We start from the raw sequence: 16,934 nt of genomic DNA, 5'->3' as shown, positions 1-16,934 counted from the left end.
CCTCAAAATTCAAGTCCCTGCTTCAAGACAAGGAAGCTAAGTAGTTTGAAGTACACAAGTCAGCACAGTTAAAAAAGAGTACCAATCAACTAGTTGATCTGGCAGAGCTGCAAGGAATTTAAGTAGGTCCTTAACATTTTAACATTTGTGGTTCTTCCAAGTAGATCTGGAAAGAACTGATCCATACTTAGCCTTTTGTGAGTAAAGGGTACTCTTTCATTTTAAAGAAATATGGCCTGTAGTTTTTCAGAAAAAATAGAAGCTGTATGAGCTGGGCAAGGCTTTGTAGAGTGATATTAAAGATTTTTCTCTCCCTCAAGGGAAATACAGATGAAATGGAGTTCTATACAGGATCCTTTAATAATTCTATTTACAGGCTTAAAACATGTAAATGAAGAAAATGTATTTGGAGATTACAGATAACAGATAAGCATACACTGTAACACTACAAACACCTCAGTGGAGAAAAAAACAGTAGTGACGATAACAGAAAACAATCATCAAGCAATCAAACTTGCCTATATCCTCAGATTATACTCTCCCATAAATATATGGTTACAGTTAACAACAGGATTCTAGGTGCATACAATCTACCATACTGGTAAGATTACTTTTCAGCTATGTCTGCATTAGGTTCCTCATCCTGCTTAAAAATAAGTACTTATGTTTGTACAGTGCTTTTTAGCAGAGATTTCAATACTTACAGAATTTCTTACAAAACACTCCTGTGAGGTAGGTATATACTATCATCCCCATTTTACAAGCGGAAAAGTAATTTTCCCAGAATCTCACAGTTCTTTAGTACCAGAGCCAGGAACATGTCCCCTCTCCCTGTACCAAACTTTTCCCACTAGACAATGCTTTTTCAAGTTATACTGTTGCACTCAAACAAGTTGTTGTAAAACAGCCTGTATGTTTATTATTACAGTATAGTACTCTGTAATGAAACAAGAATATGATGAACAGCCTCATTTTCAAGTACCATTCTCCCCCACTCCTCAACTCTTATAACTGGAGATAACCAAAAGAATTATGGGCTAATGGTAAGAACTTTTTATAACTATGTACTGCAGAAATATGTATATAACTGACTGAACAGAAATATTATGTTTCTGTTCATAAAGAATATTTGTGTTATTTCTCCAGTATCAACTTATAGTGGGTACTAGGATCTTGTAAATCATATGTTATTTTAAGGTGATAAATAGTGGCAGTACTCCAATTTTGCAGTGTAATGCCAATAACTCCAGTCAATCCCCTTAATTACCAACTTTTCCTGAGCTTGCATGATGATGATCTAAAAATCATTTCCCCTCTAAAGACTCTTAAAACATTTTTGGAGCTACACATTCAGCACTCACATCCACTAAATGAGAGTCTTGATTAAGACAAACGCAGTTGACTTCAGGCCTTAATATATTTTCATTATCAAATTTTACAATGAAGTGACTAACTCCCGTATTGGGACTCACAGAAGACAACTGAGATTTTGTTAAAGTTGTTGGCAAAGTACACTTGAGATCTGAAACAAAATAGCCAATCCAGTTTCTCATGTATGCCCCATGACTCACCACTAATATATTAGCGTCTAGTAGTTTAGAAGCGTCACCACTATCAGAACTAAGTTCCGGTTCACTGCAATGGTTCGTCCAAGGGAAAATCGACTGTACTCCAGATGTTCTTAAGCTGCTGCTTGCTGCACTATGCATCTCTTGTTCTTTCTGTCCTGCTTCAACAGCCAGCTGACATAGAAATTCAAAGAAATCCCTTGCACGTTCTCTCACCTAAAGGGAAAGGTCAGAAGATCACACTGTGAAGACTGTAGGTTTCAGGTTTCAGAAAAATGAAACATAGCTGCTTTAGTTAAAAGATAAATATTTAATCTGAAATAAGTATTAAGTCAATGGCAATCTACTTGATGGTGTGAACATTATCAAAGAACTCTGCCCTTCAAATTCAAAGGTAAATGTAATTGCCATTAGCCTTCAGCAAATGAGAGCTTCATAAGGAATCAATCTCAGAATCAGTATTTTAGCTCTAAAGAGGTTCTCTACTTGGCAGCCACTACAATGCAGTTACATGGTTCTTCTGTCCTGGAAAAATAACTACCTTTGGTTGGACTAAGCTTTCAATAAGGATGTTCCTAAATAAGCAATAATCTGCACTAATGAAATGGCCTGGAAACTAGGACACAAATAAATAAATACCATACTTCATCCAGTGTTTCTCCTCCAGAAGGTGTGAATGAAGGACACTGTTCTCCAGCAGCCTTTGCCATCGCCTTTAGGTCAGTCAAAGGCCTTCCTTCTGCAACACCATACTTCTGTAAGAGGCAAGTTACAGAGACAATTTTAGCCAAATATATCAAGTCACAGAATCAGTAAGGTTAGAAGGGACCTCTGGAGATCATCTAGACCAAACTTCCAAAGATTTCCTGGTGTTGGTTCCACCGGGGCTTGAACCCAGAACCTTCAACGTGCAAAGCAGATGTGATAACCACTACACTATCCCTCTACTCCAGTTCCACTTTAAATGCAAGCATCTTTTAAAAGATTTTTCTTGGATGATTATGAATAATGTGCAGATTTAACTAGCTTCCACACTTTATCCCATTGTTTCAACAGCAGGGGAAAAGGATGTCTTCGTATCTGCTATTTAAGTGTGTGTAACGTTAGACAGAGATATATATTGAGAACAGCATCACACTTAAAGGGCTAACATTCAAAAAATTACCCCAGGTCTGAACTTTGACTAAAGATTTTTTTCCTATACTTGACGCTCAGTATAGTTACAAAAACATTTGAGCTTCTAAGGCTACATTGCAAACGTTTCTGTATGTAAAACTTCACAGGATTATAAACTCCATTTACTTTTCACTTGCAAAACACTACAGGGAATAGTTTCTCAAGAGTAAGTAACAAATATTTTCTGTATGGAGTAATAATTGCAAACAATAGATTCCCCTTTTTCTTTTTGGGGTTGGTGCAAGGGAGAACCTTACATCATTGCTGTAGACAGTGTTAAAAAGGTGGTGGTAGAAGGAGAAGCTTTAAAGAACATATGCTAATGGTGTCCAGGAACAGGCAATTAACTATTTTCAACGATATTCTTGTTCCTGAGATGCAACCCCCACATGCAAGAATCATACCTGAAAGAGTAGTAACAAACAATATATAAAAATTAAATAGTCTGGAAAACTAGAGATCACATTACAAAAGTTTTGTGGTTTTTTTTTTTTTTTTTTTTTTTTTTTTATGATCTCTAATGTATTTTAGAAGATAGATACACTTGGATGAGTAATGTTGTTTTTGACATTAAGGATCTTTCCAAGGCATCTCTTAACACAGGCATAACAGACAGTACTTTTACCACTGCAGTACTGCTAATAAATAAAAGGTATATTCAAGCGGAAAACTTCTTGGAAATTCTGAAGACAGTGACAACACTGCAGTATTTTTAAGAAACTAAGGAATGAAACTGTACTATAAAATCTTCAGTTACACACAACCCAGCGATCCAGATGTTTATGACTAGAATATACTCACATGATCATTACTAAGACTTTTTTCACAGAATGGTTGAGGTTGGAAGGGACCCCTGAAGATCCAACCCCCCTGCTCAAGCAGGGTCACCTACAGCATGTTAGACAGGATCACATCCAGGCAGGTCTTGAATATCTCCAGAGAAGGAGACTCCCCAGCCTCCCTGGGCAACCTGGTCCAGTACTCCGTCACTCTCATAGTAAAGAAGTTCTTCTCATATTCAGGTGGAACTGCCTGTGTTCAGTTTGACCCCATTGCCTCTTGTCCTGCCACTTGGCACCACTGACAAGAGTCTAGCCCCATCCCCTTCACACCCTCCCTTCAGGTACTTGCAGACATTGATAAGATCCCCCTCTCAGTCTTCTCGTCTCCAGGCTAAAGAGGCCCAGCTCTCGCAGCCTTGCCTCATAGGAGAGATGCTCCAGCCCCTTCATAATCTTCATAGCCCTACACTGGACTCTCTCCAGTAGTTCCATGTCTCTCTTGTACTGAGGAGTCCAGAACCAGACACAGTACTCCAGGTGTGGCCTCACCAGTTGACTTTTGTAACCCAGGCTACCATTGGCCTTCTTGGCTAGAAAGGCACCTTGCTGGCTCATAGTTAACTTGCTGTTCACCAGCACTCCCAGGTCCCTCTCCACACAGCTGCTTTCCAACAGGTCAACCCCCAGCCTGCACTGGTTGGGGCATGGGGTTACTCCTCCCTAAGTGTGGGACCCGGCACTCGCCATTGTGGAACTACATGAAGTTCCTCTCCACCCAATTCTCCAGCCTGTCCAAATCTCTCTGAATGGCAGCACAGACCTCCACTGTATCAGCCACTCCTCCTAGTTTGGTATTGTCAGCAAACTTGCTGCGGAGACACTCTGTCCCTTCATTCAGGTCACTAATGAATAAGTTGAACAAGACTGGAGCCGGTACTGACTCCTGGCAGACACTGCTAGCTACAGGCCTCCAGCTAGACTCCGTGCCACTGATGACAACCCTCTGAGCTCTGTCTTTCCGCCAGCTCTCCATCCATCTCACTGTCCGCTCACCTAGTCTGCACTTCCTGAGCTTGCCTAGGAGGATGTTACGGGAGACGGTGTCAAAAGCCTTGCTCAAGTCAAGGCAGACAACATCCACTGCTCTGCCCTCCTCTCCCCAGCCAGTCATTCCATCCTAGAAGGCTATCAGATTGGTTAAGCAGGATTTCCCCTTGGGGAAGTCACGCTGACTACTCCTGATCACCTTCTCTTCCTTCACACGCTTAGAGATGACATCCAGGAGGAGCTGTTCCAGCACCTTTCCAGGCATGGAGGTGAGGCTGACTGGCCTGTAGTTGCCTGGGTCCTCCTTCTTGTCCTTTTTGAAGACTGGGGTGACACTGGCTTTCTTCTAGACCTCAGGCACCTCTCCTGTTCTCCATGACCTCTCAAAAGTGAGAGAGAGCAGCCTGGCAACAACATCTACCAGCTCCCTCAGTACTCATGTGTGCATCCCATCAGGGTCCATGGATCTGTGGATGTCAAGTTTGTCTAAATGATCTCTAACCTGATTCTTTTTATTTCTACACTACAGATATGCAATTCACTATCATACTGATTAATTTGTTACAGTCCTCAGAACTTAAATGTTCTGAAATACAATTAGAGAAAGCAATGGAGATGCTGAAGTAAAGTAAAACTGTAGGATTTAAGAACACAAGTATGAAGAAATAAGTACTCTAAACTGATGAAAAAAATCCTACACTTCAAGATTTTTCCACATGCTTCTCATGAAGGCCAGGTATGAAAGAATAGAGCTCTCTTAAAAGGATCACCAACTTATGCTCCTTTGAAATACGAAACCATTTTTCATGCAATTCAAGCTTGATTTCAGTTACAAAGAGAAGTGCCTCACAATCTGTAGCCTGCAGACACTGTATTTGCATTTGTATGCATCCATACAAACACCATGAAGGAGAAAAAAATGCAGCAGAGATTTAAAGTTGATGTTAGTCTTTATAAAACCCTAATATGGCCCATAATATTTCCAAAAGCACCAGGTGGTGAAGCAATTAAAGACAACTGGGGAACCATGTGTCTTGCTGATTTCAGAGGGTGGACTGAATTTCCAACAGAACTGCAAAAGGGTCAAAATGTGAAATGCTACAATCACTTCCTGCTCTTTAAACTTCAATTTATCTGCTAGCAGTATGCCATCTTGCTTTTGGCTTTGTAGTATTTCCTTATCTAGAATTCAACTATCAATGTAGCATCTGAAAGGTGAATTTTATTAGCAGAAACAGCCAGTATTGAGTTTATTCTGATCAAGACAGTTAAAAACAGATAGGAGGTAAAATTATGCCTTTTGTTATGCAGCAAAGTTATTCAGGAAGGCAGATTGTTCCATCATAACTAGGATTTCCATTCATCTTTGTGCTAATGGAAAGATATAAACAGCTAAAAAAAAAGATCAAATTGTGCCATCAAGGCAAGCAAAGACAGGCAGAGGGAGCATGTTTGCCATTGTATATGTTTAGAAAATATAACTAATCTTTTGATTGCATTTAAGATAATTATTTCTACACATAAACCTTGTACTACTGTGATGCTCTAAGGATTTCTGTAAGACTAGTATCACTAAATACTGCCTTTGCTTCAACATTCTGCACTCAAACAACTTTAGCACTTCTTCAGTTCTTAGTAATTAAGGAGGAGGAAGAAAAACAAAAACAAACAGCACTCCCCACTGTTAAATCAACTTTTTAATAAACCAAGGAACCACTGGCAGTAAGTTACATTTTCAAAATGTTCATTATTAAAAATAAATTCTTATGACACTTACTCTCTCTCGAAGTCTTGCATCATACTCGATTTTCAAGTCTTTGCAAAACTTATTTTTTCCTATAATTGTGGCAGCAGTCTAAAAAGTGAATATATAGTCACATCAATGAACTGTTTCCTCATGGGATATCTATATCACCTTAAAACACCACAACCAATGTGACTTATGTAAATAGCACTCCACAACCCAATACATAAGATAAAAATCCTTCCACCTGGTAGTGTCCATCAAAATTGCACATATGGCCCACATCAGGCCACAAAAAGGTGGAAAAGCTGCAGTCTCCAGTAAGTTTTTTCACAGTCCACAACTGTTGGAGATACTTAGCATCCATGAAATGAGCAGCAAAATACACATCAGCTACAAGATTTACTGGGATAAAATACAACACCTTTTCTTGAGTATACTGTCACTCAGGAAAAGATCACATTGACACATTCTTTGTGTGTAGTGTGTGGGTTAAAAGACTCACAAGCAGTACATTCTCAAGTTATTCTGGCTGCCAAAAACGTAGCATATAACAAATCAAATTACCTTCTGACAAGTGGCTACTTACTATACCTCTGAAATCAAATACTCTTGAAGCAGTTAGAGGCAGGATGATGTCTGCCAGCAACATACTGAAGCATCAGCCTTGCTGTTGGGAGGGAGACATGTATTGGATAAAACTTGGGGGGGTGGGGGGGGAAATCCAGGTTACTTTATTTACCTGGCTTTTGATGAACACAGCATGGCCAAAAAAAGAAAGAGGAAAACTCAAAGGGCTTAGTTTACTTTTAACAATAGTCTAGATATCTCAAGTTTTTTTCCTATACTTTTTTTGAACCTCCACGGAAGCATGCAACTGGGGGGGACAGGGAAGAAGGAATGGAAGGAAGTTAAAGACAGCTGGCCAAGAGGAAATTTGACACCATTCTGGAAGAAGTATTAGCTAACACAGACTAGTTAGCTGGATAAAGGACAGCTGTCTGGCTGCCACAGTCAGTAATGGGAACTGAAGGAGTAACCAGCTGCATATTTTGTGGAACATATAAGAGCAGAAGGCTATACTGAAAGCACATGTAGTTTTGACTGGTAATACTAGATAGAAGTCTAAATGTCCATGTCCACTAAAACCTACATTCAAAGAACTCATTTTGAAAATTCTCCTTGGATTCCAGCAAAGAATAATCAGCTTTGTTGTATTGAACTAGATTTTATGATGTATTTAATGTATTGCCTACAAAAGACTTCATGTTACAATTTCACATGTCTGTCATGGAATAACATCAAAATTCAGGCAAGCTTGAATCAATTTCCTTGTATACATGAATAGTATAGTTAGTCCTACAGAAATTGCAAGATATAATTGTATGACTAAGATCTCATTCAGTACAGACAACAGACTACATTCATTTACTGAGCAGTATAGTTTATACTCTGATCTGTAAATGCTGAACATGAAGGCTCATGCCCCCATTTATTGGGCTGTAACCAAAACCTGCTCTGAGGAAGAGATGAACTTCCTCTAGCCTTTCCTACACTATTTGTTAGTAGAGTATCAGCATGCTTCAGAAACATTACTGAATTTGCACAATACTACAATGACAGAAGGTATATTATTCTCATTTTGCTCACTAGAAAGGACTAGAGTTTCTCTCTTACTCTTTTTTGGGCCCAGTCTATTCCAGTCCTGAACCTATCTTCTCTACTGCACAGTTCTTGTCTCAATGGCACAACCATCACATAGTAAATCTCATTTTCCCCTGCAGATTTTAATGTGAAGAGTAACTTTTATCACCAAATCCCAACTTGTTTCACATGTTGCCTTCTATTTTTCCATTCCAGGTCTGTTTACATGCTTCTATACAGCTAGTTTTTAAGAGCTAGTCTTCAGCCCCTCCCCTGCTTGGCTTATTCTCTCAAACAGGCTCCTATCTAGCCCATCTCTTCACTTGCACTACATGCTCACTTTGTATCTCTTTCATATCTTGGAATTTTTGCCCAGTTACTCCAATTCTCTTCATATAATCTTAACTTCTTCCTGACCTGCTCCAGCTTGAATGCTTAGCTGCCAGCCATGGGCAGTAGCCAGAGGACCATGTACCTCTCCTGGTTCCAGAGACCAGTGCATACCTTGATTACAGCAGATGGAAAAGAGACACTGCAAGAAAAACTGAATGTCAACATTAACAATTTCTATGAAAACTTTTATTTTCTCTTCTGCAATGCAACTTGCACATTCCCCTCATACTTGAGCTATGAAGTAACAGTGTGGTAAAGGACACTCTTCACAGATTTGCAGCTGCCAAAAAAGGAAGCATTTAAGCAAGTGCTAACTGCAGCTTTATATATCTTTGAAAAGACTCAGCAAAGTTTGGATAGCTCTTCAAAAGAATGGCAAAACACATTTCCACATGCTTCTCAGGGAAAAGACTGTCTCTAATATGCGGGGAGGGTGGGAAATCCCTCCCTCCCCCCCTCCTCTCTCTCTATATATATATATATAAATTAAAAACAAACAAACAAGAAAGATCCAACAATCTTACTCTCAACTGGCTCATTATTTCAAAAAGTTTCCCCTAAGGCAGGCATATAGCCTTGAGAAAATTAAAAACAGTATTACTACCCTTCACACATTTGACTGCCTAACAAGTCACTTCCTCTATTATTATTGTATTGCAAGACTCATAACCATAAAACACTGTCCACAGAAGATAGGCTTGCTTATAGACTGTGTATCCTGTGCTTCCTCTCCTTCTCTAGCTCATTTTTAGCCTCAACTGTGCTGCTACAGAAGTTTATGGGACTGTTCTGCAGAACAGATCAGCAAGATACTGTGTTAAAAATAAAGATGTTTCAAACTAAATTTTGTTGATCCGGTTTACAATAAGCCTTCACAGACAACTGAGGGAAACGCAAGCAGGGCTATTGAGAATTTCCTCATCATTTCAATCATGCAAAATCTACATGTCTCCTGAAACCACAGCATCAGTAACAGAAGACAAGAATTCAAGGAGAGGGCTTCAACAGGAGATGTGACTTTCCTAAAACAGCTGATCCATGCCTCTCCATTTAATAGTTTTGTATCCTCAAACTTTTTGATCATTTTGTAATCTTGCACACAAAACCACAGGTAACCCCACTCCGCGATTATAACTGTTTCTTCTTTAGTTCAGAATTATTAAAGTAGTGCATCAAGGTGAAGAAAGCACTATTACGTTCAGTCCCACCAAGATCTGCCTTTCCACACGTTCACTGATCCTTGTACTGACTTTAAGTTTTGCTATAATCTTGCTTATACTGGCCTGCATTCTTCAGAAGAACGCAACATGCAGCCACAATGAACAAAATGGTACAGCTATATCAAAACCAGTTTGTTTTGGTTCCTCAAAGTAAAACTGACTTAGACCTATGTTACCTTTGAGTCCTCATCTTTACCACTTTTAGCAAGAGCCTATGCATATATAAAATAATGACAATTCCATAGGACTAACATTGTATGACATTCAAAAAAAGCAAGTCAGCTTTCACTACTTAACTCAGTTGTTTGCTTTGAAGTTTCCTTACAGAAGTCTTCTTGAATTCCACTCAAGTCCAACTTTAGTTTTAAATTCATCAAAATTGACTTTGGCTCTCCTTCACTGTAATGTTTGTGCCATCAATAGCTAATAAATGCAAAATACTGAAGCTAATATTCATATCCAGTCACCTCAAAAAGCACTTGCCTGCTTTGCTCGAAGGAGATCACTTGAAAAGACATGAGTAAACTTCACATTACTGAGAAATACACCAGCAGCATCTGCTTGTCTGAAACCAGTATCAGAGAGGGGCTCATCCACTCCTTGACCTGAAAAATAAAAATCCATCAACATTAGAACATGTAAATTTTAGATAGATTATTATTGCTGAGCAGATTTTCTGTTGTTGTCATACTTGCTCAGCTGCTAAACTTTCTCCATCAGCAGACCCAAGTACTAGTAGAAATCATGCTCCTTTGGTCTTCCCTGAACTTGATCATACAAATGCAGTGAAAATAGGGTGCGAAGGCTAGGAAATCAGAAAGATACATTAATTTATATTATATAATCAAATAAAATTAATAGTATGTACAACAGAAAATTAATCATAATGCAGAAGCCTTCATTTTCTACATGTGAGTAGTCATTTCAAGTCACTTGTCCTTTTTTGAATAATCTCTCGTAGGCTTCCTGCTAAAGAATTCTCACAGTTGAGAGAGGGGGGGAAAGGAAAAAAAGAAGTTTGTTGATTATATTTAAAAAAAAAGACAATACAACATAATATAGGTATTCTTTATACTAAAATGCACACAGGAAGAAACATGCACATCTGAGGAGCCCAGACCTAAAAAATATGAAATGCCTGTTCTTGCTGCAGGAGGCAACAAGAATGGATTCTGTGTATGGAGGAAAACAGTACATACTCTTTGTTTAGCAACAATTTTATAGTTGATGTAAACAGAGTCTGTTACAGTCTCCTCCTCTCCACCACACCTCTACTTCTTACATCGACGCTAATGCTCATGCAGTTGTAAGCATGTATGTATAGCAAATCTAGCAGAAAAGCAACCCTTTAAAACACAGTTTTCAGACAGAATAGACTGGAACTAACTTGCCATACAGCTCTACAGCAATGCTGAGAGAAGCAACATTATGGCAATCCAACTTTAATGGCATAAAGGTTTGATTCTGTCACAGCTTCAAAGAATCTGTAAGAGAACCAGAATTGCGGCAGAGTGACAAACCTGTAGCAAATTGCTTTGTCCACACTTTTATCATTTACTTAACTTTTGTAGGAAGCCAAAGCTGAGAGCATCACTTCCCATCATCTCCAAGCAACAACAACAAAAGTAATTTTCACTAAGGAAATACACAACTTATTATTTATACGCTTGCAGTAGCATTAGATAGGACATCAGAAGTTCAGGACTTCAGGGGGAAGGGGTAAGAGGGACAGAAGCATACTACGTATCATTTGACACACAGAAGTAGCAATTACGAAGACGTAATTCGTACTTTTAAGAACATGAAGTTTCATTCCCTTTATTATGAAAACAAAGACCATGTTGTAAGAACTGTAAGTTGTAATGTCAAAACAGATAAGAAACTCTAGAAGTAGAATTCTTCGTCACAGCCAGCAGCACCGCACACAACTTCTTTTATTTGGAGCACAACCTCACTAGGTTCCTTGCAGCCATGAGCCATAGTCTTCCTACAGCAGACACGCAAACAGTTCCAGATTTTTTAGTTTTGGGTATACAGAATCAGCAATCGCTACAGAAAAGCCGGGTTTAAAAGTTTTGTCTAAAGACAGTCTTTACTGAAAGAGCTGGAACTGATTAATTCAAGCATTTAAACAATCTTCACTTTTCACACTTCCTTGCTCTACTTCATGCTTTTCTGCAAGAGAGAGATTACCTTCTCACAGCAACAACCTCCTTTACAACATGATTGTCATTCATCCCTCTGTAGCTCCCTACCAGCTCCAGTCATTGTATATATATGCCATTGGCTTGTTCCTTGCCAGAACTGCACCTCTCATCTGAATCCCAGAACCCCTTTTCCCAGGCTTGATACAAACCATTAAGAATTAACACAGTGGTATGTGTTATTCTGGCATCCTTAATAACAGGTGCTGCTATAGTTTTATTTGATTACAGATAGCTTCCCCCTGCCCCGGTTTGGAAAAAGGAAATGTTCTAATACTCCTAAAAATACCAGTAGTATACTACTATTTCTAGACATTTTGAGGAGACTGGCTTATTAGAATCATTATAGTTCACTACAGTGAGCAATACAAGCTGACGTACTGGCTTGCAAATAAGGTATCTTAAGGTACACATTATTATTCAGTAATAAGATTAAATGTCAACAGTTGATGATGAGAGTGCTCATTGCAGGGAAGCATAGTTTTACTTTTCTAACAAGCTAGTAGCATGACTGATACTAACCTTGCAGTATCTTGTCTTTGTTGTATCTTGTTTCCCCGCTGAAAGAGATTACAGACAAAACAAACTTCACTCATCATAATTTTAATTCAAGTTCAAAAAGGTTATTATAGTAGATACAGACAAGAGATGGCAGAGTCAGAATATGAAAAAAATGATACAGAGAACAGCACAGCCTCTTTTCAAGAAGATCTTACAAGAAAATAACAGGATTTTCAAGCTGTCAATCCCATTGCCTTCAATGTTTACTAACACAAATCTGAAATAAAACGAAGCAGTTGCTTAAATTAATAGTAAATGAAGCAAAAGTTATCTAGTAGAGTGACTAATCCATGTTGGAGGTGGGGGGGGGGGGGAGAGGAAGAATCTAGAGTCCTCTATGCTTCAAAAGGAAGTCAATACAAGAGATTAAAGATAAACCTTGAACTAGCACAGCTTAACACTCAAAATTGTATTAAAAAACTACTAGAATAAACACCACTTTCTTTGGGAATTAAAAAACTCTCTCTTGAAAACCATAATTGAGCGTTCTTCAGGAAAAGAGCAACTGAAGCAATTTGCAGATGTATCTAATGACGGAAAGTTAGCAACTAAATTTGGCAAGAAAGTTAAGAATACAGACTTCACTGAGACTGCTCACATGAGTCAAGTGCCACCTCCCCGAGTTTCTGCAGTACAAGGGCCAAACTTGTTGCTTGCTTCTTAAATGGAGAACTATCAACATTGCTGGACAGAAGCCCACAAGATGATTAAAAAAAACCTAATCACAGAAAGAAAAAAAATATTGTATTTTAGAAGGCTTTAAACTCCTTTCCAAATAAAAGGCATCAATTTACTCTTCAGGCTCTGCCCATGTCTTCAACAGCTACTTCCATCTTCCTGAGGAAAATACAACGGCCTGAATAGGATCTATCCTACAGGTAACGAATCTGGGTGGAGGGAGGAACGTGCAGTTTTCCAAGTAGCACTAGTATTGACTAACATATACAAGCACAATCTAAGTTACCACATTTGATGGAGCTCCTATCCATTTCCTATTGGAGTAATTTTGAAGCTTTCTGAAGTTTCTATTGAAGTCCCATTTGGGGATTTCAAATCTAAAGTCACCAAATTTAGGTCTTCAAAGGAAGTCAGAAGTAATTCTTAACACAAGGAAAATTAGAAGCCACTGCTTCAGTGGTATTAATCAAGTACTAAAGTAAAAATAATTTTCATTAAAAAAAATTAATCAGTTTAATTATCAGCTGCAGAAAGCTGGAGCTGGTGTTTGCTTCCCCATATATGTTTATGTTTCCAGCAGAAAAATCTAGTCAAGTTAACTGAAGATCTTTGTCAATATCCACTGTACTTTTAAAGAAAAAAATAACTATATACATTTTAAAGAAGTCATAGATGTCAGTGCTTGCTTTTAACATTTCACAGTAGAAATTACTATTCCTAAATAAATTCTTCACCCCACAGTAGTGGTTTTGGCAGGGGAAAGGTCTTATGACCAATTACTTAAGACTCCACAAATAGCTCTTCCTAATTTTATGTATAGCATTGTACTTCAATCAATATTAAACTATACTAATATTGCTAGACTTGTCTTGATAGTGAACTGAAATCAACTAGAACAGACTCATCTACCTACTAAGATCTAGTAAAGTCAGAGGCAGCTAAAAAGGCCCTCCAGGTCAAATATTTCCCTGACCAAACTGAACTTGGGCAAAACTATCATTAAGGCACACAGCACTGTTTTTATCCTTTCTTCAAGAGTCAAACATTTTATTTAGTTATTGATGATAGCTGTGAAACTAACATGACAACTTCACTTATCACGTTTGACTTTTAAAAGAACTGCATGCCTTTAGATCATTATTAAGAGGTGAGGACTTTACAAAGCAGTTACATGGTCGAGCCAGAAGATCTCCACCACGTACAATCTTACGTTCAGCTGAATTAGTTTTTAAATGAGAAAGTTCCAGAAAAGACAACACAGCCCATGGAAAGCATTACAAAGATTGTCTCACTCTCAGCCCTTCCTCGTGCATTCAGATTTTTTCTTCTCTTTCAGCGTTAGAGAACCACCTAATGGAAACTCTCCCCACCCGCCTCATGCCACTGTAAGCGACCGGAGGCCCCGATGCCGGAGATGGGCTCCCCGAGCCTCGACCCCATGCAGAGCAGCCGTCGCCCCTCGTCTCTCGCCCGCCTGCGCACGGCTCGGGCGCCACGTTTCCAGCCGCAGCTTTTTCCTGTCGCTATCTCTACGCCCAGTGCAACGCCCGAGCGAGCCAAGGGCAGCCGCCGCCCCAGACGCCTTCTTGACCCACAGCCGACCGTAGGCCCCACTGACGTCACAGGCCCAGGCCAGCCCCAAACCGGCAGGGGAGGTGCAAGCGCAGGAAGGGTAACAGTCCCCTCCACACACACCCCGGTGCTACAGGACGGCCCCACGGGAGGGGACAGCTCGAAGCAGTGGCTCTGGAGCACCCACAGTACTCACTGCCGCACGATGGTCAACCCGAAGTGCGCCATGGCGCCACCACCCCGCGGCGCGTCTCACATCCACACACGCGCCAGAGAGCCGCCAGCTCCTCGTGCCTGCACTGCACCGCCCCACTTCCCCGTCGCCGCTCGCCTATTGGCCCCTCTGTCTCAGGTGACGTCACCGCCTCCACCCGCCGTGCGGGCCTCCGGCGGCTGCGCGTGCGCCCGGCCGTTGGGCCCGCTGCTCCTCCCCTACCCAGGGAACTTGGTCCTGCGCGCGTCCCCGACGCTGCGCAGTCGTCCTAGCAGCCGCGTTAGGGAGGTGCGGGGAGGGGAAAGAAGTGGGAACCCGCTGCTCACTAACCCTCGGATTTATGCTAGTTTAAAGCGACTACGTGAGTACAGCTTGACGCCAATCTGAATGCAAAAGAGGCCTGTTAGAGGGCATCCTCCTCAGTATGGACTCGCCATCCCTCTCCCCCCTTCCTGTGGCTAGGTATGTGCAAGGTTTACGAGCAGCATGAAAAAGGATCAGGCACAGCAACAGGTCACTAGATATACTGGGTAAAGGCACTCCAGTGAAACAAGTCCTGGAGTCATCTGTTCAGCATTCCATGTTTTATAAGGGATGCACGTAACTTACCATGTTTACAAATCTTTCATTGGTACACATGGAAGAAAAATGGTTAAAAGTGAGTTGTTTCACAAAGAAAGCTACAGTTTATTTAATGCTGAGTGCTTGCTTCAGCTGCAAAAACACTTTGTGTAAGAACTTCCTTCGCATCAAAACCTACCTGTGTCCATTCCAAAAGCTCATCACAACAAGAAGCAGATGCTCAAATGCACAATTACTTTCCTGCTTTCCTGAACAGTGAGTTTTTTTCCACATGAAATATGTTTGAAGCTGCAGCACATGGATTCCTCATCTTCATATTTGGCAGAAAGTATGGGATAGATGCAGCTTGAAAATGTGTTTGGCTTGGAAATGTGTTAGGCTGGGGAAAATCTAGCTTTATGTGGCTGCAAATACTAATGCAGGTGAGTTAACCCTAAAAAACCCCTACATGCTTAGAATATTTGTTTTTAAAAATCAAAGATTTTGCTCAGCAGTTACCACCATTCTTGTGAAATAATAGAGAGGAGGAATAGAGGTGGGAGAAAAACTGAACTGAACGTGTCCACCTACTGATCGCCCTCCCAACTCAAGCAGACAAATACACATATCACTGTGATGTTTGGAAACTCAGAAATAAAGCTAACATCTGAGCTAAATAAATCAGCTCTACATTTTTCTCTAGCAGTATTCTTTTGGGGCCAACTGAAAGTATTTGTGGGAAGTTACAGGATATATCTGCATTTTGTGGTTAATACTTCTGTTGCCTATGCAATACTCCATGTGTGGGTAAATTGAGGGATTCTTCAGTTGTTAGGGTTTGATGTTCAAGCTGTCACTTAGTGAGAATAAACAAAGCAAAAAAAAAAAAAAGGAAGTCTTGCACAGATAGAAATCACTGCTGTTCCTTCCTCACCTCCTGGTTTTAAACAGTTATGAAAAATTGCACTTACATCTCAGCAAACTGCAAGCGTGCATGGATATGTTTTCTTAGCAGAAGTAGAATATTCACCCCAGGAAATGCCTCCATAGCCAAAAATATTAAGGATTTGAAATGGTTGATATTATAGAAAAATGGACATTAAAAATTGAACAAATCATGGTTTTATTGGGGGGCAGGTTTTACTCAGTTGGTTAGAGCATGGCACTGCTAATGCCAAGGTCATGGGTTCAGTCCCTCTATGGGCTACACTGAGGGTTGGACTAGATGATCTCCAGAGGTCCCTTCCAACCTTACCATTCTATGGTTATTGATGTAAAATAGGATAACAGGTAATATGTATTTTATGGAGGCAAGAAGCAGAGAAAGAAATAGGAAAGTCACTTAGAGTGAACAAAACCATCCAATGAGTTATAAATAATAATAGTGCCAAAGAACTGAGAAAACAGAGTTTAAAATTAATACTTTAATCATTTTGCTAATAGTGATTTCTAGCAGACAATCAAAGTAACAATCCCACTGCTGTTTAACACTGCTGGCAAAATGGACAAAGTGATGGAAGAAACAGTTTCAAATCATCCTTTTCCCTCAGAAAGCTGGTCTAGATAAGGC

At 39.9% G+C, this 16,934-nt stretch overlaps 1 protein-coding gene across 2 annotated transcripts; it reads right to left on the bottom strand.

Annotated features, from left to right (window-relative positions):
- Window positions 1–383: 383 nt before the first annotated feature.
- On the bottom strand, window positions 384–14,895 carry TIGAR (TP53 induced glycolysis regulatory phosphatase). 2 transcript variants are annotated; one of them, XM_062570906.1, is made up of 6 exons: window positions 14,786–14,895; window positions 12,301–12,338; window positions 10,058–10,179; window positions 6,351–6,428; window positions 2,213–2,323; window positions 384–1,784 (listed from the first exon to the last, which is right to left on the bottom strand). In XM_062570906.1, exons 1-6 carry the CDS (start codon window positions 14,815–14,817, stop codon window positions 1,326–1,328), a joined length of 840 nt encoding a protein of 279 aa, XP_062426890.1. In that variant the 5' UTR covers window positions 14,818–14,895; the 3' UTR covers window positions 384–1,325. The 2 variants fall into 2 exon arrangements, with proteins under 2 accessions (XP_062426890.1, XP_062426896.1); XM_062570912.1 differs by lacking the exon at window positions 6,351–6,428.
- Window positions 14,896–16,934: the final 2,039 nt, after the last annotated feature.

The sequence above is a fragment of the Rhea pennata genome, chromosome 1 (assembly GCF_028389875.1).
Source record: "Rhea pennata isolate bPtePen1 chromosome 1, bPtePen1.pri, whole genome shotgun sequence".
Lineage (NCBI taxonomy): Eukaryota > Metazoa > Chordata > Aves > Rheiformes > Rheidae > Rhea > Rhea pennata.
Note: the sequence above shows the minus strand (reverse complement) of the source record. Positions and strands in the feature narration are given on the sequence as shown.

Bases quoted from the DNA above. Each gene is read 5' to 3' on its own strand.
- TIGAR (XM_062570906.1), bottom strand. From the start codon at position 14,817: ATGGCGCACTTCGGGTTGACCATCGTGCGGCA. The intron at 10,180-12,300 runs GTTAGTATCAGT...TTTATTTTTCAG, and splicing joins CAAAGACAAGATACTGCAAG to GTCAAGGAGTGGATGAGCCC. The intron at 6,429-10,057 runs GCAAGTGCTTTT...TTCACTTTTTAG, and splicing joins ATCTCCTTCGAGCAAAGCAG to ACTGCTGCCACAATTATAGG.